Source organism: Besnoitia besnoiti, chromosome VII (genome assembly GCF_002563875.1).
Source record: "Besnoitia besnoiti strain Bb-Ger1 chromosome VII, whole genome shotgun sequence".
Lineage (NCBI taxonomy): Eukaryota > Apicomplexa > Conoidasida > Eucoccidiorida > Sarcocystidae > Besnoitia > Besnoitia besnoiti.
The window spans coordinates 1,139,753-1,163,834 of record NC_042362.1 but is presented as its reverse complement, the minus strand read 5'-3'; the positions used below and the strand labels follow the sequence as shown (position 1 = coordinate 1,163,834).

The window sequence follows — 24,082 nt, the reverse complement described above, 5'->3', positions numbered from 1 at the left end:
TGTAAACTCTCCGCCCCCTCCTCGTGAAAGCCTCAGACGCCCACAGCGGCATCGATCCAACACCGCGCTTTCCGTGTGTCTCCGCGCCACTTTCAGCCCCTTGGGATCGCCATGACGGCTGCATCAGTGCCGCGGCACGGGCAGGACGCCGCCTCTCCCCCGCGCTCCCCAGGCTCTCTCTCCGCCTCGCGGTCGCGGTCGCTATCGCCGTCCTCGCAGGCCTCACGCGCCTCGCCGTTGGGCGCCGCAACCGGCCCGGTGGCGTTCCCCGCGTCGGCCTCCTCCGAAGAATCTTCCTGTGGTTTCCCAGCTTCCTCTTCTTCCTCTGCCTCGGCTGCGGCTGCCTCCGGGTCTGTGCCACCTGCGCACGGAGCCCTTCCTGTGGCATCGCCTCGCTTGGCCGCGGCTGCGGCCGCGCTGCGGAGCTTCCGCGCGACCGGAACAGTGTCCCGCGTTCAGGTGTTTGAGAGCAAGCGACTGGTGCTGCTCATCGGCGAGGCTGCGGCGCCTCCCGAGTGCGACGCGCAGCCGGCCCCAGCCCACCACAAGCTCTACACGATGCTTTTAATATACAAGCACGCGGCCTTCCAGCAGCAGGCGGCCGAACGCGCAAAGGGCCTGCAGGGCGCGGAGTCGCCTGCGGTCGCCGAGCCCCACATGGCGCTGCTCGGGAACGCGCCCGACGGCGTCGAGGAAGTGGAGCGCGACAGACTGCTGCGGGCGCTGAAGGGTACGTCGCAGAATCCGCCCTACTCTAGAGGCATGGGCTCACACTTGCTGTTTAGAGGCAACTGCGGAGACAACTTGGAGAGTGACACGCGAGGCGACACACGCATTCGTGCTTAGGGACGGTCTGTGTAGTTGGCGCCTTTGCGGGATGCCGGCGTTCCGTTCTGTCGAGGCCACGACCCAGCCTGCGCGAGGCGTCAGGCGGTGCGCGCTGCAGCGCCACGTCGCCTCGCTGGTATACGTGGCGCCCAGTGTGCCTTTCAAAGAATCGGACAGCTCACTACCCCGGCGCAGCGCGTGGCCTCCGGCTTCGTTCTGCTGTTTGCGAGAGAGGCGCCATTGGGGGCGGATGAAACTGGGTTCTGTTTTTTCGTTTTTTTAGAGTTATGCGAGGAGATGCACGATCCCCTGGAACTCGCAGTCCGCGACGCGCACGGGCTCGTTGGGCTCCTGCCGCTCGCGCAGGGCTGTCGCCTCTGCGTCATCACGCAGGCCGCGAAGGTGAGATGCAGGCGCGTCTCAAAAATCTTTTCTCTCCCTCTCGCCCCTTGGGGCAGGACCGGGGGTCTGAGCGGCTCTCCAGCGGTACAATTCCTGTGCGTGTCCTGCTCAGTATTCCTTCGGGGCGCGACAGGGCGGCGAGTCGGCGGTCGCTCGACCGTCGTCGCGCAGGCGGCGGCACTCAACCCAACGATCGTCTTCGGAGTACACTGTGCACATGCATTTATCTGTCTATATCTAGAACTAAATCTCTATCTATCTATACATCTATAATATACAGGTAGCCATCCGTCTAACTGCATATAATTTATTTACATCTATATCAATCTGCAGTTATATGCACCTGCCCATCTCTTTATCTCTCTCTATATATCTCTGTGTGCATAACTGAGGCCGCGTGAGGCGATAGGCGCAGGCTAGTCGCAGAGTGAGTACATGTGCTTTGATGGGCCTGAGGCGCTGTGACTCTCTGGCGATCCACTAGGCTCATTGCGCGTTCTCTTGTGACTCAAACATTCAGCTCAGTACGGCTCATCGCTCCGCCTTCTGGTGCTAAGTCGATCTGAGCGCAGGGCGGGTAACGCGAGCACGCCGCGCCTGCCTATTTTTCCAGCTCCCCGCGCGCCTTTGCAGCGATCGCGGATACTCCGATCCGTTTCATCTCGGCGCAGCGACTTTTTCTTCAGTCCTGCCGGGATTCATTATCGACCTCGCCTCGAATTCGTGTCTCGCGTGCTGGCTCAGGTTGCGTCGTTCCTCGGCGTTCACGACATTTTCAGGGTGGCGGAGACGAAGATGGTTCCGGTCTTCACTGCGGCGCCCATCCCGCCGAACTTTCCGGTTTATGTACACCAGGCGCTCTGTTCGGCCCCGGCCGCGCCTCAGCCGCCCCTGCCCCCTGGCACACCGCGAACGAGAACTGCGTGCGTCTGCGGCATGCATTTCTCCGCCTCATCACACGAAGAATGTCATCCCCCCCGATGCGACTCCGGTTCGTCTCGTGGGGGGGATCCTCTGCCTTCGAGTCCGCAGTCGCCTGCCTCCTGTTCGCTGCCCGCGTTGCCTCCGCTCCGCAGCGCGCTGCGCGACGCGAAGTCTCCCGCCGTCCCGAGCACCTGGAGCGCGGCGGCGCGCGCGGCGGACAACAAGTATGAGAGCCTCCTCGCGTCGTTCGCGCCGGAGAAATCTTGTTTTTTCTGCCGCTCCTTCTTCCTCTGCCTGCCGCTGCAGCAGGTCGCCGCGCGATCCTGCCGCGCGAGCTCCCCCACGAAGGAAAGAGTTTTCGGCGGCGGCTCTGAGGCCGCTGCGCATACTCAAGCTCCGGAGACAGACGAGGCCGCTGAGACGAATAATGAAATCTCCTTCCACGATTTCCTCGCCTGCTGCGACAGCGAGGCGGACGCGCGCGAGATCCCGCTGAGGAAAGAGGAGCGCAGATTCATATGGAACTACGCACTCATGGAGGTGCGTCAAGCCTCGGCTCAGCGTCGGGCGGACTTCGGGCAGTGCCGCGGACTTAAATGAGCCAACTGCGGGCGGGGGGCGTGTGAGCGCAGCCTGAGAAGCGACCAGTGGCGAAGGCAAAGCCGTCTTGGCGCTCTGCGGCAGCGACCTGGCCTCGAGTCTCCCTAGCGCAGAGCGCGCTGCAGGCGGGTAAAGGGGGCGGGGAAGGGCGAACGCGAGGGTGCTTTGCGAACCCGCCTTCGGCACCGACAGATGCACGCAGAGGGACGCGTGATGCACCTGGTGCGTGGCTGTCCTCGCGTTCGTTTTCGCAGCGCCGTTTCTTTCCGTCTCATCCCGTCAGAGTCGCAGCTGTGTGTGGGCGTGTTTGCGCAGGCGTTTTTTCGGCAAGGCGCAGCCGGAGCCGCCTGCGTGCGGCGCGGCCTGCTGCTGCCGCTGCTCCACGGCTTCGTGCGACCGGTGTCGCTCTCCCTCGCGCGCGGGACTGCGCAGCTGCTTCTCATCGCTCGGCGATCGGCCTTCTTCGCGGGCACGCGGTAAGCGAGACACGGATCTCCGTGTCAAGCGAGTCGACTTGCGTCGGAATGACAGAGCTCGACTGTGCTACCTCTCCATGCACATATCCACATATTCTGGATCTCTACATATAGATATATATAGCCTTGGTATATATATATATATGGATAGATAGATAAATAATATGGTAGGTAGATAGATAGATACGGAGTCATGTTTTAATTCGCGTGCATGTCTGTTTCCCGCTCGCTCGCGCTGTCTGGGGTAAACCTATTCGCGGTTGAGGCGCCGTCTTGTTTTTGCTGCGGCCGTCTCCGAGCTCGCGAGTCTTGCTTCGTGTACGCGCCTTTTTGGGCGGGTGCTCCAGACACATGTAACATCGTTGCAGCCTTCTCAACTTCCTTTCTCGTGCCGACACCCTCGCTCGCCTCTGCAGGTACCGCAAACGCGGGCTGTCCGTGGCGGGCGACTCTGCGAACGAAGTGGAGACCGAGTTCATCTTCTACACCTATACGCCGCGCGCGCATCCCTCTGCGGGCCCGCTCACGTGCCCTCCGCGCGCACCTCCTTCGCCTCTGGTCTCGGCGGACTCTGGCTGGCCGCGCGTGTTTGATTTTCATTTATTCTCTCATGTGCAGGTCCGCGGCAGCGCGCCGACATTCTGGGCGCAGGCCGCGACCGTGCTTCCCGCCATGCCGCCGATTGTTTGTGCGCAGGTAAACGGCGAGACGCGCTTCGAGAGAAAGATTGGCGTCGGGGAAGCTAGCGGCTTTGGCTCGAGTCGTAGCCGCGCGAGTCTGATATCTACTGCATCCGCGTTCGTCGCGCGTAGTCGCGGCAAGGAAAGTCACGTCCGCGGCTCGCAAAAATATCCGATTGTGCGTCGCCGAAAGAAGCCAGCTGCGCCTTGCGCGACGTGCCCTCGCACGAGCCGCTTCACGCAGAGCCTGAGATGCCCGCGTCTGCCTCTCGATCCTGCGACGTTTTATGTTTTTCCAGACGGATGTAAACCGCTCCGCAACGCGCCGGCATTTCAGCTCCCTTTTCCAGCGCTACGGCGCGCCAATCCACTGTCTGAACTTGCTTCAGCGCCGCCGGCCGCCCCCCCCGGCGCCGTCGCTCGCGGCCGCGCCGGCGCCTCTGAGCAGACAGACGACGCTGCTTGCCGCGGGCGACGCGGCGCGGCTCGAGTCGTTCGGCGCCAGGCCGGAGACAGCCGGCAGCGAGCCTCTCGGCGCGCTGCCGGCGACGTCATGGCTGTCGCGCGCGGCGTCGCTGGAGCTCGCCAGCGCGCTGGCAGCTCCCTCCTCGGCCTCCTGCGAGGCCTCCACGCTCGCGTCGCAGACCTCTGGGCCTCTGCATGCGTCCGTCGTCGACGCGGCGCTGGCGGCTGGGCGGAAGGGCACGGGCTACGAGAGCCGCGAAGAGCAAGAGAACGCCCTGGGGGAGGTATACAGACAGCTCGTCGAGGCGCTAAATGAGGTGCGAAAGCGGGATGCGGAGGAGGCGATCGCGAGGAATCGGATCTGCACGCATGCGTGCAGACACGTCGCATGTCGTTGCGCCTGCGAGAATATCTCTCGCGGTTTTAGTTCAGCGTCGTTCGGGGGCATACGCACACACGCGCCGCCATCGGCACGCAGCGCTGCATGTGTACAGACCTCTTTCCAGATGCATGTGTGTAGCATATCCGCTTCGCACGGGGTGCGCCGCGCTGCGGGCCGAGGGGTGTTTGGTGCAAACTCCCGCGCCCGCGATAGACATCTCGCTTCACACCTCCGGCCTTGAGTGCGAGTTGCCGGTATTTTCATTCCGGTTCGCTTTCGTCTGCGGGTTCAGGAGTTGCCTCCGTCGCTGCGTCTCGAGTTTCACTGGATCGACTTAAAGCGGCAGCATGCTCCCGTCCAGGCGGCGGCGGCTGCGCTGTCACCGCGCGCGCCGCAGGTCTCTTCGGCGCCCCCCTGGGGCCTGCAGGCAAACCCCTTACACGCTGACTTGGTCGCTTGCGGAGACTTGGTCGCGCATGCGGAGAACCTCCGCCGGCGCCGCGACGCCTCCCGCGCCGGCGAGGCGCTGCCGGGGTTCTTTGAGTCTCTCACGGCCGCATGCGGCGATGCAAAGGCTGCAGACGAGACGCGGAGGCTCGCGCGGGCGCGCGCGGCGCAGGAGGCGCTTCTGACTCCGTACCAACGCCTGAAGCTGCTCAGCGAGGAAATGCGTGACACCGTCGGGTTCTTCTACACAAACGAGTAAGCCGGCGATCCGATTCTGGATTCTGCGAATTCGATTTTCTTAATCTGTGGCGTAGGGGGGGGTGGGCTGGGGGGGGGAGTGAAAGGGGGAAGGGAGTTGGCGATTCTTGACACACCCAACTCTGTCGCAATAATGGCGAGGGGGGCTTGGCGTGTTGAGCATTCGGTTCGTGTGTTGTGTTGAGGGTTTCGCCGCGTCGCTGCAGTCCAGTCACCCTTCGCGCGACACGCATCCAGCACGGGGTGTGCCGCATCAACTGCCTCGACTGTCTGGACCGCACGAACGACGCACAGCTGAGTCTGCACCACGCGCTGCTCCTACACTTTCTGCGCGCGATGCGCTTCGTCCCTGCGGACACGACAGAACTCGACTTGCCTGTAAGTGCCGACGCGCCGCACAGCGCCCTCGAGGAGGCGAAACTCCCGCGAGGCGTGGCTGCCTGCTGTGGGGCGAAGTAATGAGACTCGTCGCCCGCCGTGGATTGAGCCCCAGTTGCGCATACCCGTACCTGACTGCCTGGCTCTTGATCAATACCTTGTGTTATCTGTCCATCAGTTTGTCTCTCTGCCAGTTTGTTAATCTGTCATTCTACCTGTCTACCAATTTTTCAGTCTGTTATTCCATCTGTCTATCCGTTTGTCACTCTGTCTGCCTCTTTCTCTCTTCATCTGTAGAGAGGTGAATGAGACCGATAGAGATCTGCGGCAGTCGCGGAGTGCATGCGAGGCGGCTGCTCTCATATTTGGTGTCGCGCGAGTATTGTTTGTGCATGCACATGCTGCATATAATGCCACATTCGTGGCACATGGCTGTGTAAGCACCCGTTGTTTTTGCGGTCGCCTGGCGGCCGTTTTGCATGTGTAGATTCGGCTCCTTTCTCTCGTGTCTCTGCGCAGATTGCGTCCACTCTGGCGGGCCTTCTGGAGGCGGCAGGCGACGAGATCGCGATGCAATACGGAGGTGGGAAGTTGCGGACTAACACTCGCTCTGTTGTGCGTTCTCGGGAGGTTGCTTTGTGCTCGCCTTGAGCGCGGTTTAAGGCGTGATTTAATGTGCATCCCACGCGCACTCGCGATGAATGGTGCCCTCAATTTTTCTTTCGTCCGCCTCCGCTGCCTCGCCCGTTTCGCCGCGATGCATGCCACATGCAGCTTCTGCAGCGACGCCGCCTAGCGCCCGCCCCGTGCCGCTTCTACAGCGAACAATGTTTGCGTGTCGCGCGACACGCGTTCTGCGTGAGATGTCCACTTGCTCAACGGCGGTTCCTTTGACCGCTGACGATGCTGCTTTTTCGCGAGCCGAGCCTGTCTCGGCCGCTCCTTGGTGGTCTGCCGCGGCGCATCGGACCAGCTCTACGGTTTCATTTTCGCTTTTTCAGGCTCCAACGCGCACAAGAAGCAGCGCCGCTTGCGTTCGTGCCCGTCGTCGCCGCCGCCGTCGCTGCCTGTCGCCACTTCGGCGCCGCGCCCGCCGAGTCCCTCGCCAGCTGCTTCAGCAGCAGCCTCTCGCGCGGCGCCCGCCCCGGTGCCGCCTGCGACCGCGCTCTCTGCCTCGGTGCTTTCTGCGTCATCTGCGCTTGCACGCGCAGCTCCGCTCCATTCTTCTTCGCCTGCCGCGTCCTCGGCTTGCATTCGGGTGTCCCTCTTGCGCGAGGGCGAGGCGCGGGCCCCGTCGGGGATCGCCTCGTGGCTAGATCGCGCCTCGACTGCGATATTCGGCTTCAGCCGGGGCGGGCGGCCCGAGGGCGACGAAGGCGGGCAGGAGGGACCCAACGCTGAGGAGACCGGACTGCTCTCCTCGCCTCTCTTCCTCCTCTCGCTGGCAACGTCGGTGAAACGGAGGTGGGCTTCGAAGCGGGGCGACGGTAGCCAATCGTGAATATGTGTCGATAGATATATATGCTTAATTGAGGAATTAGGTACAAAAAGGCGTCCGGGAGAGCGTGGCAGACTGCCAGCCTGGCGCCTGGCGAAGAGCTGTGGCTCTATATTTCCAAACAGGGTTTGTAGTTCAAGGTATTGCTTTGTGGATTCTTGTGCGGGGGGGCCGGAGGGGGGGTTGCCGTGTATTTAGGGCTAGCCGCGTAGAGGCCGCCACATACGTCGGGCGGCATCAGGCCGAGGGAGACTGGCAGACATCGATATGTTGAGGGAGGTACGCTGAAGGCGAAACCGGCAACGGGCGGGCCTCAGGCGGAGATTCCGTGCCGCATGCGATCACTTCGACGCGATCGCGTACTCAAGGAGGGAAAACTCGCTTCTGAATTGCGGTCGCCGCAGGCCGTGCAGGGCCCCCGACGCTCGCGCGGAGTCGCAGACCGGCCCTGAAGACTGGGGAAGCAGCGACGTGTCAATCCACCGGTCTCTGCCTCGACGAGTCGGGCGTCTTTTTGTTGACTCATCCGGTTCTGTATCTGCCCTCTGTATCTCGGCGTGGTGCGTGTGCGAGCCGCCTCGCCGGTCTTGTTTTGGTGTTTTTCGCGCGTCCCGGGGGTCTGTCCGCGACGCGCCTGGCCGCAGTGACGGGATCCCGACGCGGGCGACGTTGCATGCGTTCGCTTTCTTTTCTCAGATACCACAACGTCCTCGCCGACGGCGGCAAGCAGCAGGCCGTCAACCTGTTTCAGTGCAGGTTCCGGCCTGCAGACGTCCTCGAGGGAAACGCCTTCGAGCTCGCGCCCGCCTCGCAGGAAGCGGATGCGGACGTCTGGTGTCATCACGAGTGAGGCAGACGTCAAGCACCTGAGCACTCTGCCCCGATCCATTCTGAACCGCCTCAGGCGGCGAGGCGCGTCTCAGCACAGGTCTCGACCTGCATTCGTTTCTCCGGCTCCATGTCCACTCTCTGCTTTTCGGCGTTTCCCTCCCGCGGGGCTGCGGTCGTCGCGCCCTCAGTCTGATTGCCAGGGCGCCCCGCGCAGGACTGACAAGGACCGCCTTTTCCGCTCGCCTTCACTGTGTGTGTTTTCAGGTGGCTGGCGCCGGCCTTCGAGCCCGGCGACTGGTGGGTGCTCCCGCTCCAGCGCTTCGTCAACGCCATGCGCCTCGCGCTCGCGGCCAAGACGCTTTCGGCCGTGGCGCCGCTGCCGGCGTGCGCCGGCGCTGCCCTCTCCCCACCCTCGCCTCCGCCTCCGTCCTCAGCGCCAGGTTGTGCGTTGGCGTCGTCCTTCTGCCCGCTGTGTGTGCGCTCGCCTCGCGCCTGGGTGCCTGCGGAGAGCGCCGTAACGGCCGCGCCTCTGCCGCCGCGGCGTGCCGCAGCCTGTCCGCGCTGGCTGGCGTTGTTTGGCGGGCCGCTAGAGCGCCTCGCACTCCCCCCCTCGCTGCGCGTTCCCCGAGTTGCGGCCGGCCCGCCGTCGCCCGCGTTTCGCCTCCGTCTGTCGCCCGACGAGCTCCGCTTCGCGCCTGCATGCTGCGCGTGCGCCGCGCCGTCGTCGCCTCGCGCTTCGCTGGTCGCGTCGGAAGACGCGCGGGAAAACAGGGCCCTTGGACGCCGCGCGAGCGCCGCCGACGGCCTCGACGGCGGCCTCGGGTGCGTCTTCACCTATCGACCTTGGATTGAGGAGGCGAAGGCAGAAGGCGTCCACGCCGCGGAACTGGTCAGTCGCGTGCTGCCGCGGGAGGCCGCCGAGGACGCAGAGGCAGAGGAGAACACGCCGAGTGAAGGCGACCCTGAACAATCAGAGGGCGAGGACAGCGCTCAGTGTGACCCGCTGCAATCGGTGTCGCAGGCGAGGGGGGGGGGTGTCGAGACGCGTCGTCGGTGGGCGAAAGCTGCGAAGAAGTCTCGCTTTTCCAGGCGTCGTTCGCGCTGCTGCTGCCGGCCTGCTTCGTGCGGCGCACCGCCGCGCAGGCGAGGCCCAGGGGGTGCAGACGCGCAACGGTCGGCGCGGCGGCCTCGGCCCCGCGTCGCCCTGCTGTGGCGACGCCCGCACACGTGGTGCGCGGCGATGCGGCGGCTTCGTCGCCCGGCGCAGACGGGGCCCCCGCGACCGCGGCGGATCAGCGGCAGCGCACGGCGCGTCGGGAGCCTCTGGCAGCCGTTGCTACGTCTGCGTCGCCACGAGGATCCTCTCCTTCCGTGGCGGACGCATGCTGGCGAGCGGGACGCGCGCAGGCCGCCGCCCTTCCTTCGCGAATCTGCCTCTCACCTCGTCCATCAACGCCGCCTCCCGCGGCGCCGGCTCACCGGTACCGCGCGCTGCAGGAGCTCGCGGCGGACGACAAACTCGACGGCGAGCGCGCGCTCTTTGCGCGCTTCCTCGAGGAGCAGCCTGCGGGCGGAGGCGCCGCGCGCGCGGCCGTGCTGCGGGCCGCAGAGACATCCAGCAGCGCGAGCGAAATGACTCCCGCCGAGAGCGCCAGCGAGGACGCCGAGCCGTGCGGCGACGGCGGCCGCGGAGCTGGGCGTCGCGCGGCGCGGGACGAAGGCGAAGGCCGACCGCCAGGGCGCATGCAGACACCAGACCGCCCCCGCCTCCCCCTCGACACGGCGGCCGCCGGCGCGCTTGGCGCAGAGCGATCGCAGGGCTCTGGAGAACGCAGCGAGGACCTGCGAAGGCGCGCGCGAGAGGCGCGGGCCTTTCACTTCCGCATCGGCGACGCGCCGAGCCTCGGCGGCTTCCTACTCGCGTCGCACCCTTCCTCGCTGCTCGCCCCGTCGCGGCCGTCGGCCTTCACCACGCTGCAGACCTTCCACGCCTTCGAGGCTTCGCTTCTCTGCCCGCGCTGCGCGTTGGCGGTCGCCGAGCGCTCAGGCAGGATCGAATGCCTGTGCGCAAGCGGCACGTGTCGAGGCGCCTGGGTGGCGCCATGCCCGAGGGCATGTGCAGCCGCAGGACCTGACTCGCGCCGCGACGCAGCTGAGGCGGTCGCCAGTGGGAGGCGACCACAGCCTCGGCACACTGCCGGGTGTTTGCCTGAGACCGGCGGCTCGCGGGACGGCGCCGCTGCGTCTCGCGCGCCGTGTGCGTCGCCGTTCTGCCTCTTCTACGGCGGGCTCTCTGTGAGTCAGGCCCTCGCGGCACTCGACGCGGAGGCTGTGCCGCGAGGCGCTGCACGGCCTGAGCTGCGCGCAGGCACCTCGCTCGTCGCCCGTTCCCTCTCACACGAACTCGAAAACGGGCGCAAACGCCTGGGCAGCCGAGGCGCAGAGAAAGCGGCCACGGCGCCGCACGAGCTCTTCGGCAGGCGCGGCGCAGCCGCAGAAGCCTGGATGGAGCCTCGCAAGGGACGGCTGCCCCCGCCGGACCTTTTCTTCGCCAGTGACCGCCTCGTGAGGCGCGGAACAGGGGTTTTTGAGAGCTCGGCGGATGCGTTTCTGCCGCCGCTTTCACAAATCGCAGAGGTCGAGGGCCTTGAGAGCGAGCTTGCTGTGGAGGCGTCGCTGGCGGCAGCTGCCTCGGGTGCGGACCTCGCTCTCTCGGCTCCACTTGCTTCGGCGTTTGCGCCTCAAGTGGGGCGCGCGTGTGCCGGCGACGCCGCGGGAGCGCGCCTCTTTTTCTCACCGGTGGATTGGCCTCTGGCTTCTTCAAAAGAGGGAGGCTGCGGCGACGCGTCCACGCGGTCTCCGCTGTCTCCGCCTGAGAGAAGCTGCGCGCCGGCCACCGGCCGCAGGGGCAGCGCGGGCGCGGAGGGCGACCTGCGGCCGCGCCTGCTGTCGCCCGCCTCGGACTCGTCTCGTGCGCAGATTGAAGAGGGGGACGCGCCCTGGCGACTCTTTGGCAAGGATGTCGAGCGGAAAAAGGACGAATATGCAGAGTTTCTCGCGCAGGCTGAAAATGCCTTTTCCCTGGTGTGTGGTTGGTAGAGGAGTACGGAGCGAGTCAGAGTCTGTCGACGCACTTCTGCTGCAAATCCGCTAAACGAAGACCTTCAAGATCTAAACCAGTGGTCCAACTTGTAGTATAAACTCCCCAGAAGAAGGTTACCTATATATGCATCTGTGAGTGTGTTGTGATGCGAACGTATTCCGGTGTATCCAAGGCTTCACGAGAGACGCCGTGGCGGCAGGGGGGTTCCGTTCAAAACTGTTCAACGCCAGGATGGCGGTGGGATTCTCTGTGAGACCAGCCCCGCATGGCCAGGCTGCGAGGTCTCGCTTCTGCTCGCTTATAGTCTTTTTTCAATTCGTTTTTCTTTTCCTTTTCGTTTCTTTCACTCGCACATGCGCGCCCGCGGATCGCGCGGCTAGGCGTGGCTCTCTAAGATGCTTCAGCCGCGGGAATCTCAGATGCTGTCTCTGCGGACCGAAACGGATTTTTTCAGACGAGCTCGAATCATACGCCAAACCCCCCTTCACACCAGCCGTAGACATGAGCATCGGTAGCGCATTCGCTCTTCAGCACAGGAGAGGCTTCAGATCGCGCTTTCTGTTGCGTTGACGCGCCTTCATTGGCTGTTCGACTTCAGCCAAAATCATCATATAGCTTTGGTTCCTTAGTTGCAGTTACCTTTGTACTCCAAATAATTACAGTTACCACCTGAGCGTCCCGATATACTTTCGGATGTATCTTGCGCACTTGTTATTGGCCTCGCGCAGGGCGGGCAGACTTCCGTGCAGTTAAACTCCAGAGTTTTTCTGCGGGACTTGTTGACCGCAGCTCGCGGTTCGCATATGCGCAGGCAAGTCTCTGCACTGAGGCTCGCGGCAGCTTTGCCGTTGTTCACTGAGTAGTCTCTTCTGAGCAGGGGGGTGGTGTGAGGCAAAATTTGCCTCAGGACAGCAGGCAAATAGCTAAGCCCTACCGCAGAAGACAACTTGCCGTGTGCTAAGGACATGCACGAGAAGCTAAGCCCTTAGTCAGATGGAAGCGCATCTTTCCTTAGCGAAAAGGAATGAAAAGAGTATCTACAGGTGAGTAAAAGCGAGAGCGTGCGACGAACCTACTCAGCGAGAGGCGGGGTTTCCGCAGGAGAGACGAGCCGGGTAGGGACTTCCGGCATACGCAGGACTGACTAAAAACTGAGAGCGACTTCGGCGAATTTGATGGGCTCCAGATGGGCATGTGCGGGCACGTGCACGGTGTGCTGCAAGCTTGTCACTGCCGAGGGGAATGCGCCACAGGGGGGGCTCCGCAGCTTTTCTTTTTTCGCCGAGCCCAATTCCACGTTTCAGTGACGGAGAAGGGCGGCAGGACATAACGCGCGACATGAGGCGCAACTCACGGGCCAGATTTACTTCTTCGCAGAGGCAGCGTCGTGGAAGTACTCGATGTTGTAGAGGTTCAGTTGACTCTCCATTTTCTTCGATTCACGAGGCAGCTGCCGGTCCTCCAACTGCTCATTACTTCACATGCGCTCACCCGACTTGCCAGCCTGGAGATTCCGACCTCTTCTCATTCCACTTCGTGAACACAGACAAGTCACCTTTGAAGAAATTGGCGGAGTGATGTGCAGTGTGGGCACGTAAACCCAGAAACGCATAAAATCGGTTTCGATGAGACTCGCCCCTACCGTCAAATTTCAGCAAATGTCGAGGTCTCTTGAGAGAGCATTTTCCGGACGGCTGGGCCGTATTCTCGTTCTCGAGTCGCAAATCGAGACAGGGTTGCGCCGCGTTTCGTCGATTGAAAATCGCAGATGGCGGCAGCGTGTGTTTTGCGAGCTACCGCGCGGCGGAGGTCGCGTGCCTCAGCGTGTCTTCTGCCTCCGTCCCCGCCGTCCGGTGTGCGCGGTAAGGAAGGCGGCACCAGCTGATCCTCTCTGTGTCCTTCCTCTGTCTTGACAGAGAATAGAAAGCACGAGGCCTCATTAAACATCTCTGTCCTTCTGCAGATTGCCCCGTCCTTCTCGCTAGTTATTCTAGATTTTTCACGTTTTTTCAACATCCCTCCATTCCACCGGGGGCAGCAGGGGGGGGGCGGCCCACTGAGGAACTCCGCGTCGGCGTACGTCTTTTTTTTTCGGCAGATTGCCTTCCATCTCTGTGTATCTCTCCGGCGTCGGTATCAAGTCGTCGGAACGTAGATCTGGTTGCCTCATGCTCTTTCTCTTTGGGGAAGTCAGGTCGTCGCGCGTCTGTCTCCGCGGCTTGTGCGCGCCAGCCCCTTCGCCGTTGTCTTCCATTCCTCGTCCCTGGAGGCTGGAGACGGCGACTTTTCTCTCGACGTGCCTCTCTGCGGCATCGACTGGCGCCTGTTCGCCTCTTCCCCCTGGCAAAATCTTTGCGTTGTCGTTGGTTCTTTCCGCACTCCTCAATTTCGGTGAGCTTGCGTTCGCGCGTCTTGTGTCTCAGGAGCCCCCCCCTGCGCGCCGAGGCACGTGTGTGTACGCCGCTCAGTTGCCGAGCCATCTCTATCTCTACAGCGGATCTGTCGATGTTGATGTACGTAAAGAAGGAAAAAGATAGCGGCGGGTGCTGCGCGAACCGCCTTTCGGGCTCCATTGCTTCTATCTGTGGAGGACACGTGCCAGCGAAGTTCGCTGCGCGAGGTGAAGAGGTGTTTGTCCACCGAGTGAGAGGAGATCACGTTCCTGCCTTCTTCAGAGGTTCCTCTGGCATTGTTTGGCAAGGCCTTTCGCCTGTGGCGTCTTCTGCTGCGTCGCCAGCGAGAAAAGACATGAAACGCCCTCGCGAGTGAGGTCTCTCTGCTCTCTGTATCGTGGCTTTCTAGGTCGTCGTCCCCGCTCACCGCCATGGCAGTCTCAGTGTTTTTTTCGGTCGCAGGGCCCTTTTCTCTCTCGTGTTCTGCCTCCAGCTGTCCGCGATCTCGCGCGTCTCTGCTGAGTCTTTTTGCACTCATCGCGGTCTGCTCGAGCCTGCACGTCTCCGCCCTGTTGCGAGGGCCTGCCGCGCCCTCGCCAGCCCTTCTCGCTGCTGGGTTTGACGGCGTCTCTTCTTACTCGTCTCCGTTCCCTTCTGCCTCCGTCCTCGCGGCGTCTGGTGCGCGACCGGCTCCCCTCGCATCGTCGCCCCACTGGCTAGCGGCGATTCCGCCCTTCAGCCCCTCCGCGGCGGCATCGCCTCTCGCGCGTGCGCCTGCGCAGTCGCCGCTGGCGGACGAGCGGTTTCCGCCCTCAGCCTCCATCTTCTCTGCGCCGGCTTCAGTCTTGTGGCGCCTACTCTCGAAGCCCTTCGCGCCCTCTGTCGCCCTCCGCACGCCCGCGGTCGCGGCTGCAGAGCCTGGAGACAGCGACGGTCAGGGCTCGTGGTCGACCGTCGCGCTCGGAGACTCCGGCGACGCCTCCTGGCGATCGCGCGCCCACGGGGCTTTCTTAATCGTCAAGCGACAGGTGCGCGCAGCGACCTCTCGCTGGACAGAAATCTCGTGCTAGCGCTTTGAATCCGTCCTTTTTCTCCATTCGCTGCTTGGGTGCACATGCAAGCGTGGACGTCTGCGTCAGCTGCACAGAAGCATTTTATACATGTAGATGCATAGGTGTAAATGCATCGATAGGCGTGTACCCTATGTGCATATCTGTTGGCAAGTTGGGGTAAGCTAGCGATCTGTGTCTTGAGTGAGCTGCGAGTCATGTTGTCAATCAAGAGCTGTCAATGTTTCTGCCTCCTTGGCGTTTTCAAACGGAACTGATCGAGAATCACGTATCGCAGAGAACCGTGATGAGCTTCGGCGTTTCGCGCCACTGTATACATCTATATATTGGTACACGAAACTCGAGTCCTCACACCGACTCGTTGCGCATGTGGAAGCGACACTCTTGCTCCGCCTAGGGTGGGTGCCTCGCGGTACAAGCCACTGGGCAGGTACACGTTCTCCGCACATGCAGCCGTGCGTCCCCGTAAATGGAGAAAATGAAGTAGGTACATGTATCTGTGCGTGGAGCCTTTGCAGGCGTGTCCGCATGCGGCGTCGTCGCCTGCTGGTCTCTTTCTGCTTGGCGGAAAGTATTTTTTCTGCAAAAAGCGTCGCGCGTGTCCGCGGTTGCGTGTGCTCAGGTCGCGCAGCAGGTGCGCACGCACCGGCCGGAGCTTCGGCGCCTCGTTCAGGGCCTCATGCAGATGTTTTTTCAGTGCTTTCGGAGCTTCTTCGGCGTTTACATTCTCGGGCTCTCTGTGCTCGTCCTGCCGTTCTGCGCGTCCTCCGCGACGCGTTTCGAGACCGAAGTCAACCGCGTGCCCCTAAACGACCCCTACCTCCTCAGGTGAGAGCCGAGCCACGGAACCCCCCCGCTGCAGGAAAAGAAGTCCCGCGAAAGACCCTAAAGCGCTAGCAACAGAAACGAAAACAGCCCGACTCTCTCAGCCCTCAGGGAGGCGCGCCAGCAAGGGCTGTGCGCAGTGAGACCAGCACGGCCAACTACGGAACCCACGAGCGAACCCAACACAGCTCAGGAGGCATAGAAGATTGAAGGAATGAAAGAGGTCTGGGGGCAGGAAGCGCTCAGTGTTTATGTGCGTCTGGGGTGGCACGTGGAGACGCGGGGGAAGGCGCCCAGATGAAGAGAGCCAGGCTGAAGCGGCGGCGGAGCGGGTTTTCGATCTCTGTGTGGAGTCGCCCTCTGGCCCCCTCTCTTTTCTTCGGGACGTTTTTTTCTCGCTCTCGCACCGGCTTTTTTGTGATATGCGTCGCGGTTTCTCTGTCTGGGTGCCTCGGATTCGTCACGCATGTCTGTTTGTCTGCGGTGTCTCTGAATCGCATCTTGCAGCCAGTTGGACCTCCCCGAGGACGCCTCGCCTTCGCTCTTCGGCATGCCGTACTATGACGTAAGTCCTTACGCGAGTCCTCGTTCCCTCTCGCCTTTCAGTCTCTCTCTCTTCGGTGGGGGGTAGCGTCCCGCTGCCGGCGCGTTAGAGCTCCATGCAGCACGGGGCGACCTGCCGCATAGATTTGCCGCGCCTGCGTTTCCTGTCTGGCGAGTTTTCTCTGAACCTTCACGTGGATGTCCGCTTTCTGGATTTCCGGCGATCGACTCGATTCACCTCCAGGCCCGAGCCCCGTGGCGTCGCCTTGCGCCTGTGGAGACGAGTTTCGCTTTTGTGTCTCACGCGTGTGCCTCAGGTGGCGCTTGCCCCTCCGCCCGCGGCGTGGCTGTCTCTGCTGAACGAGCAAGGGCACAGCGACGCTCGAGTCGCCCACGACGACTCGACTGGAAGAAGCGAAAAGCCCAGAGGCACCGAAGCCCCGCGTGGCTCCTGCGCGGGCGACGGGGCGGACGCGCCTCAGCGCTGCGCAGACAGCGAGCTGCAGGCGACCGACGCTTGGCGATTTAACGACCAGGAGGCGGCCGCGAAAGACGGCGGGGAGCAGGAGTGCACAAGAAGAGAGATGGACAGGCGACCGTTGTATGGGGAGGCCGAAGGCGAGGCCGCGCGAGCAGACGTCCTCAAGGGATGGTGGATCCCTGCAGAAGACAGAAACTCCAAAAAAGCCATTATCTGTGCGCACGGCTGGCTCGCGAACCGGCAAGCCTGCCTCCCCTTCCTCGGCGTCGCCAAGAAGGTGAGAGGCGTAGAGTTGAAGCTCAACGGGCTGCAGCCGGCGCTACACGAGAGACTTAATCCTAAATTCCAAGTCCGTTTAGGCGTAACTCCCTCTGTCTTCGTGTCTGTTTCCACCGGACGCGCCGAGGCCGTCTTCGCGGCTGGTTTGCAGTGGTGTCCGCTGTGTGCTTGCCTCGATGTCTTCAGATTGGACTGCACGCCGACCACAACGTGCTTCTCCTGGATATGAAGAACTCGGGAGAGTCGAGCTCGCCCGCGACCGCATTCGGCGCCGGATGCTCGCCAGAGGGCCCCGGCGGCCGATGCGACTGGGGGAGCGGCTTTCCGCTTGGCGCGTCTGTCAAGGCGAAGGCGAAGACCGGCGACGCTCTGCTCGGGTGTCAGGCGGCACGAGACCTGCTGCAGGCGATCCTCTGGATGAAGAAGACGCACGGAATTTCGTCGGTATCCATCTACGCCCAGGGCGTCTCCGCCATGGGCACGATGCTGCTGGTGAGTGCAGAGCGCGGAGGAAATCAGTCTGAGGAAGGCAGCCAAGCCGGACATTGGTGGCGCGATAGCTCAGTTAGAGGCAAGGCGATTTCTCGTGTCTTGTGTGAGCTACGCGGGGCTCTGGGTCGCAGCCGATGGTGTTTCGAGGCAAAACTGCTGCCGCCGGCGAGGCGTTTCCCGATGGAAAGCAGTCAGTTTGAGAGACCTCTCTGCAGTCGTGGCGTCGTGTCTAGCACTCCACACCGCCCCGTAGTTGCCGTTTCCGCACGGCGCGGACGGCGTTCGGTGTCCGCACGCGACGCCCACTGAGGTGGGATGTGGTCTACTGCACATCGACTCTAGGTAAGGCCTACACTTTTGCAGAGGTAGCCATCGCTTCCTCCTCTGTGGCCGCATTTCTCAGGTCGGTCGATACCGTGAGCAGCTGGAGAGTTCGCTGGGCGTCAAGATCGACAGGGTCGTGTTTGACTCGCCGATTTGCAACGCGCGCGACGCCATCGAAAGTCAACCCTTGACGGCGTGCATTGCCAGGACGGCGCAGTGGCTCCACGATGTGCTCATGTGGGCTGTCAACCAGCGGTGAGAATCGAGCGAAACCCGAGAAGAAGACGCATGTCTGGGAGGTCCAGCACGATGTCACATGCCGCTCCAGCATCGCTCGGCAGACAAGCACATTTTTGTGTCGGTCCCTGGTCGTCTACCTACATATAAATAGATATTTCGCTGTAGATGTAGAGAGAGATTTTTGCAAATATCTTTAGATGAACGGACAGAGCGATTTCACGCCGAGTGGGCATGCCGAGGAGCGGAGGTCGGTTGTCACCAGCGGAAGGAGATAGAGACAGTGCGACTGATCGCGTGAATCGGTGAACTGACGCTCGGGCGCTGGGCGCTGGCGGCTATCCGGAGGCACCGCAGTGACCGGCTGTCGTGAAAGGCCCGGCGCTGCCACCAAACAAAGCGACTCCTGCGCGAGGTTTCGGCCGCCTCACGAGGTTTTCTTCGAGGGTTGTCTTTCTCTGCACAGGCGCGGCCAGGAGCTGCGCCGAATGCGTGCGAGCTTGCTGTTGCCCGCCCTGCGCCCAGTCAAAAAGCTGGTTCTCACCAGTCAAGAGGACGAGCTCGCGCCCTGGTCTTCAGTCAGAAAGGAACTGATGCTTCTTCCCGAGGCGGATAGACCGGAGTACGTTCCTCTTACCACGTCGCCTTATAGAAGGAACTGTGTGAATTCGTGATGTGCACTGAAGGCGGGCGCGGGGGGGGGGGGGGTGTCCCCGCGAGCTGGCTTGAGTGATGCGCGAGGACGAGGGCGATGGCAGGCTCGCGGCGGATTGGTTTTTCGCCGCCGCTGTTCGGTCTTCTGTGGATGAATCCTCACGGACACAGATGGAGACATAGACCCAGCCCGTACATACATACATGCATACGCACACATATATACATATATGTTTGTGTGTGTGTTTGATTGGTGTGCCAACCCAGGCGGATGCCTGGTCGCTCTCCCATCTGCATTTGCTCTGTTTCTACCAGTTGGGGACGTGAATTTCCTTTGATCGTCGTCGGCAGCGGGTGTGAGCCCTGTGCGCTGAGAGACACGTCGCTCTTTAATCCTCTGCGTGGCTGCGCGTGTCTTGTGTGCAGGTGGACGTATTTGTTTCCTTCGGGGGCTCACTGCGACGTGATCCGAGCCAATCCCGAGGCATCGAGTGCGGTCCTGAAGGCGTTTTACTCAGAGCCGTCGTTCCTGGGCAGACTGTGGGAAACGATCGTTGGCAAGCGCGCAGCTGTCTCGGCGGGCTCCGGCGTCCAAGCCCTCGACCCTGAAGACTTCACTATCTGCCTTGAGAGGCAGGAGATAGAGGAGGAGCAGCGGCAGAAAGAGCTGGACAAGGCGCGAGAACCCGAAAGCCGCGCGAAAGTCGGGAGAAAGAAACTCGCCATTGCCGCTGCAGCCTCCGTGCTCGACGCCCTCTCATTTCTCTGAATTAAGCGGCGACCACGCGCGGTGCGGACGACGAGAATGTACAAGACGTGAAGCGTGTTTCGGTCCGTGAGGCGGGCTGGCAGTCTGTGTTCAACTTCATCGTCCCTGTCTCTGGCTCCTGTTTTACCGAAAACCGCTTTCGCCGCGTTTCTGCGGCGCCTACCGAATGTCCGCGGCTAGCTTCTCCAGTCTGTTTTCTGTGTTGAAGCTCAGCGCGTTTTGTCGGATGTCTGCGCGGTGTGTGCGCGCCTTGCTGTTTCCATCCCTTATTTCGTACGGCTCCGCGCCTCGGCGAGCAACCCCGTTAGCGTTTTCCGCAGTTCTCGTCTCTCCACGCGCTGCCTTTTTTCCAGTGCTGGTAGATTTGTTATTGCCATCTGTGTGTGGATCTGTGAAGCAGGCGAAAGTTTCTGCTGCTTCACGAGTGATGTGTCTGGCGTTTGCAACTGTGGCGGCAGAAGCGGGGGCGCACGAAGTTCGTGGAAGTGGCCCTGCGCCCGTAGTCAGGAGTGCACGCGTGGAGAAGGAATTGAAAAGTGCGGAGTCGCTCGAGGCACGGTGTCTCCTTGACCGTCGATGAAGCGGCAGAGCTGGTTGTGACCCTGGGAGGGGAGCAGTTGGGACTTTTCGTCGCGATGACACTTCCGAAGAGCGCCCAATCGTAGCACTGTCTCGCTGAAACCTCGGGTGATGCAGTCGCGTGCCGTGGGCAGCACAGTGCGTGGCGGACGCGTGGGGGACTGCGGGAAGCCCCGCCTGTCACCGCGTCTGTTGTGGTCTGCTACAAAAGCGAACGCCATCTTGTCAAGTCGGAGGGAAAACGCGCGAGCGGCAGGCTTGAACCTCTGTGGGGTGCGAAGAGATGAAGCGAGTGTGACGGAAAAGGAATACGGGACAAGTGTTGGTAGATATGACGCAGCCGTTTCGTGTTGCTCTCTGCGCGACTGTGAACTAAGGGTGTACGGACTCGACTTCAAATGCATTCCATAGTCTCCGCGGAGGCACACCCCTGCGAGGTGATTTTCGAAAGCCGTATGTGGGCGCGGAGGTCCTCGCGCGCTTACAACTTCTGTAGACTCCGAGTTTGGCTGCATGGTGTCATTTGATTGGATACAGTAGCTGCTGAACGCCTTGTGCGTAGCGACGCGTCGCCACAACCATAAAAGTTTAGATACATTGAGCCTTAAGCAGGCGAATGGGTTTCTTGGCGGTGGTGCGGCACCGACTAGAGGTGATTGCACAGCCGCAAAATTCTGTTGATTCCGCTCACACCTGCGCCAGCTCCTTTTCTTGGGGAGTTCCTCGAGGTTCTGCTCGCCACAAAAAGGCTTGAAGGCGGCCGAAGAGAGCTAATTAGATTTTGCGACTCTACGCATGCACGGAGCCACCCTCTGTTTCGAATGCTGAGCGGCGGATCCCCACGTGCTTCATCGGCGAAGCGACTCCTCCTCACTATCGCTGGGCCCAACGTGGAGATTGAAGATATTGCTTGACTTCATTTGAGAAGCTTTTCGGCTGGGACGCGCCCCCGATGTGATCAGGAATCGGTTCATTGTCGCGACGATTGGATCAGGGCTTTGCCCAGCTTGGATGGCATTTTCGACACAGTGTGCCGCGAGCGCATCTACACTTTCTTCCTGCTGCACAAGTTCCTTGAACGCCTCATTGAATGTTCGCTTTTCTTCGTTTCTTTCTTGGAGGCGCTGCTGCTTTTTTTCGAACATTTGCTGCTTCTGAATCTCTGCGACGTCTCGCATCGCTCGCTTTCGCTCCTCCGCAGTTCGCAACTCCTTCTCTTCTTCACGTTTCGATGCTTCCAGGTGGCTGCGAGTCAAATCTGCGTCGGCTTCTCTTTGCCTCTGCGCGTGCTCCCTTTTCCGCTCGACTTGGGCCGCCCGGTCCTGAGCCATTAGGCGGTACTGCTCTTCACGTTTCTGCTTTTCCGCGTCGGCTCGCGCGGCCTCTTTCGCTTGCTGAATTTCCACGTCGCGGGTGAGGCGCTGCGCTTCTTCGGCCTGAGCATGCCCGCAGACCCATGCAGGGTTCAACAAGCTGGCGCTCCCAGACTCTGTGTTTGACCCCGCTGGGATGCACAAGTGCGATTTACCGAGACCGATGTTCTCGAGTGATTGCTGTGATTTCCACGTGAACCGCATTCAGCAGAGGGGTATCGAGCATGCATGTAATATACCAGCATTAGCATACAAGGTGCAGGAACAGCGTGGCAATCACTTTTGCGGTCGCCATCGGGTGCGCGGCCCCGCGTTGCTCTGCAAAGAGATATAATGCTTGCCGCAAATGCACCACGGATAACGCCGCGCACACACAAGTGGAGACGTCCTTTGTCTAAGGCTTGCCTCACAAATTCTGAGCGCGCGGCTCTCAGTGCTCATCACCTGTGTCTGCGATCTGTATGTCCTTCGTGTCTACTACTACGTGCTCCTCCGACCAGAGTAAGATTTAGCAATGCGAACAGCAGACGCGGATGATGGGAATGCAGCTCGAACCGGGATTGCTAAGGTGAAGCACAGTCCTGCGGCCTCTGTGTCGAGTCGTGGCGGCCGCATGAGAGAGCCAGCCGCCACGACTCGGGAGCACGGGGTACACCAAGTCTGCAGGGTTTTTCGCTTTTTTTAGGATGCTCTGCGTTTCCCCTATGCCGGAGCGTTTCCTCACGACACGCGTTTCACATTTCGCGGCTTCGGTGCCGTTCATTCACCGTCCTGCTGCAAATAGCTACCGACTAGTTCAGTAGCGCGACCGCGAGGCTGGGTAGAGTCCCTTCTCTCGCATACACTACACGGACGAGAAGTGCGCAATATTTCTCTCTCTGTCATCAGCCTGTATCTGTTACTAGTAATTTTTCGAGGCGCCGGGACATATCTTGAATGCGAGTTTCCCTCGCTTTCGCTTCCTCTTGCCGAAGGTGTGTCTCCCTCTCCTTCACCATTGCCTGGCGCTTCTCGTACACCGCCGCCTGGGACATTGCAGCTTCTTCTTCCAGTCGTTCGCTCTCCCTGCGATGCCTGTCGAGGCGAATCGCTTCATCCAGTTGCCGCATCATCGCTCGCTGCTGTTCTCGGTGCTGTACGTGGGGAGTAAAGCCGGGTAAAAAAGTGTGAATTAGCGAATCGGGCATATAGCCCTACCGCTGGCGACACATTACGAGACATGACCGTGAAGTATGTATGAACACAAACGATGAGGAGCAACGAGAGGGCAACATTGCCATCAGCTTTGCGCCTATAGGTATACACTTCCGCAAAACGCATAACAGCTTTCTTGCCACTGGTATTCCGTTAATCCCGTGATGAAGGAGGTACATCTGGCATCCCCCAGAGTGGTGTAGTCCACGGGAGTTGTTCAGTTGTGATGATCGAGAGCTATTTACGCTCACATCACCAAGGAACAACGCACTGCCGGTGCGCCCTTATTCATATAGTAGCTCATTATTCAGTTCACATGTATTTCAACCGACCACATTTCACCTCTGTGCTGGTCCTCTCTACGTGGTGCTATAATGAAGTGCATTTCCGTCGTTTGGCTGTGTGCTGTTTGTGCGTTTTCTGAAGGAACTGTGTTTCATGCGATCCGAACGCTGTGCGAACGCGCGCATACCTTCAGACGCTTCTGTTCTTCTTGAGCCTCAATGAGCTCTCTGTCGCGACGGCAGTTTTCACGGATGAGTTTGCCCATTTCTTCGCGCTCTTCCTTCTCTCGAGCTCGTCTCTGGTGCGCTTCGCTGAACTGCAGCTGACGCCCCGCCTGAAGCTCTTTCATCTTTGTGTTTTTTTCCTCGTGGTCGCGTGTGTCTCTGGCTTCTTTTTGAGACTCGGCGTGAGCCAGTACTGCTCCAAAATGGGCTTCCCGCACGGCGTCGAGTTGTGCGAGCTGTTGTTTCCACTTTTTCTGTTCCTGAAGGCCCTCAAGCCAGTCGCGCCGCATCAGTGCTGTTTTCAGTGCGCGCTGTCTTTCGTTGTCTGCTGCAAGCATCGCTTTGGCGCGTCTGACGACCTCGAGTCGCCGTTGGTGTTTGAGAACGGCCTCCGCTTCGTCAGCCACCACGCGGGCAGCCTCTTCGTCTGCTAAACGCTTGGCGTTCAACTGTCGGCGTTTCGCCAAATTCGAGTGCACAGTATTAGCCCATTTTTGTACCCTCTTCATGGACTGCGCGTGATCTTGCCGGCGTTTCTCTGCATCTGCCGCTTTCCTAGGCGACGTTGTATCTCCGGATAGCAGCTCCTTGATTTTCCGTATATCGGCCTCTGTCAGCACCGATTCGCGCTGCTGTTGTGCTTTCAAGTCGGGCTGTCCGCATTTGCCGTGGAACGCGAGCGATACACCCGAGGTGAGAGATACTTCCGGCACATGGCCACGGTAGGCTGCCATACTCCTTACCGTAGGCACACGATTTGTATACAGGTTTTTTATTTCGTCTCAGAAATTATGAGCGAAATCTAAGAGAGCTCCGATGAACGGACCAGACATGCCCCACGGCAAAGCGTCCACACGCGAACTTAAAGGGGTGCCCGAAGAATGGCTGACGACAGTTCGATAGTATAGGCATGAGTTCTCGCGTCTCAAAATTCGCTATCTCCGTTCCTTGACGATGGATTTCATCACCAGATCACGCAGGGAGCTGCTGAGGAGAAGGACGCCACCTCGAAAGCGCTGCGCATTCCACAACTGTTGTTTCAGATACCTCAGTTCAGTCAACTGATGAACCTGAACCAGCATCAGGGA

General features: G+C 60.9%; 2 protein-coding genes across 2 annotated transcripts; one reads left to right on the top strand and one right to left on the bottom strand.

Moving 5' to 3' along the window:
* Nucleotides 1-111: 111 nt before the first annotated feature.
* BESB_077570 (uncharacterized protein) lies at nucleotides 112-19,339 on the top strand (the record flags this gene model as incomplete). The annotated part of the gene is made up of 23 exons (XM_029366118.1): nucleotides 112-730; nucleotides 1,112-1,230; nucleotides 1,975-2,694; nucleotides 3,070-3,230; nucleotides 3,647-3,926; nucleotides 4,210-4,692; nucleotides 5,050-5,459; nucleotides 5,669-5,840; nucleotides 6,360-6,423; nucleotides 6,842-7,304; nucleotides 8,035-8,184; nucleotides 8,434-9,119; nucleotides 9,191-11,260; nucleotides 13,041-13,134; nucleotides 13,505-13,663; nucleotides 14,159-14,693; nucleotides 15,358-15,563; nucleotides 16,068-16,125; nucleotides 16,421-16,861; nucleotides 17,050-17,355; nucleotides 17,759-17,934; nucleotides 18,383-18,538; nucleotides 18,997-19,339. 23 exons carry the CDS (start codon nucleotides 112-114, stop codon nucleotides 19,337-19,339), a joined length of 8,871 nt encoding a protein of 2,956 aa, XP_029217549.1.
* A 1,427-nt stretch (nucleotides 19,340-20,766) lies between these two features.
* On the bottom strand, nucleotides 20,767-23,728 carry BESB_077560 (uncharacterized protein; the record flags this gene model as incomplete). Its single annotated transcript, XM_029366117.1, has 3 exons — nucleotides 20,767-21,354; nucleotides 22,194-22,424; nucleotides 22,958-23,728. 3 exons carry the CDS (start codon nucleotides 23,726-23,728, stop codon nucleotides 20,767-20,769), a joined length of 1,590 nt encoding a protein of 529 aa, XP_029217548.1.
* Nucleotides 23,729-24,082: the final 354 nt, after the last annotated feature.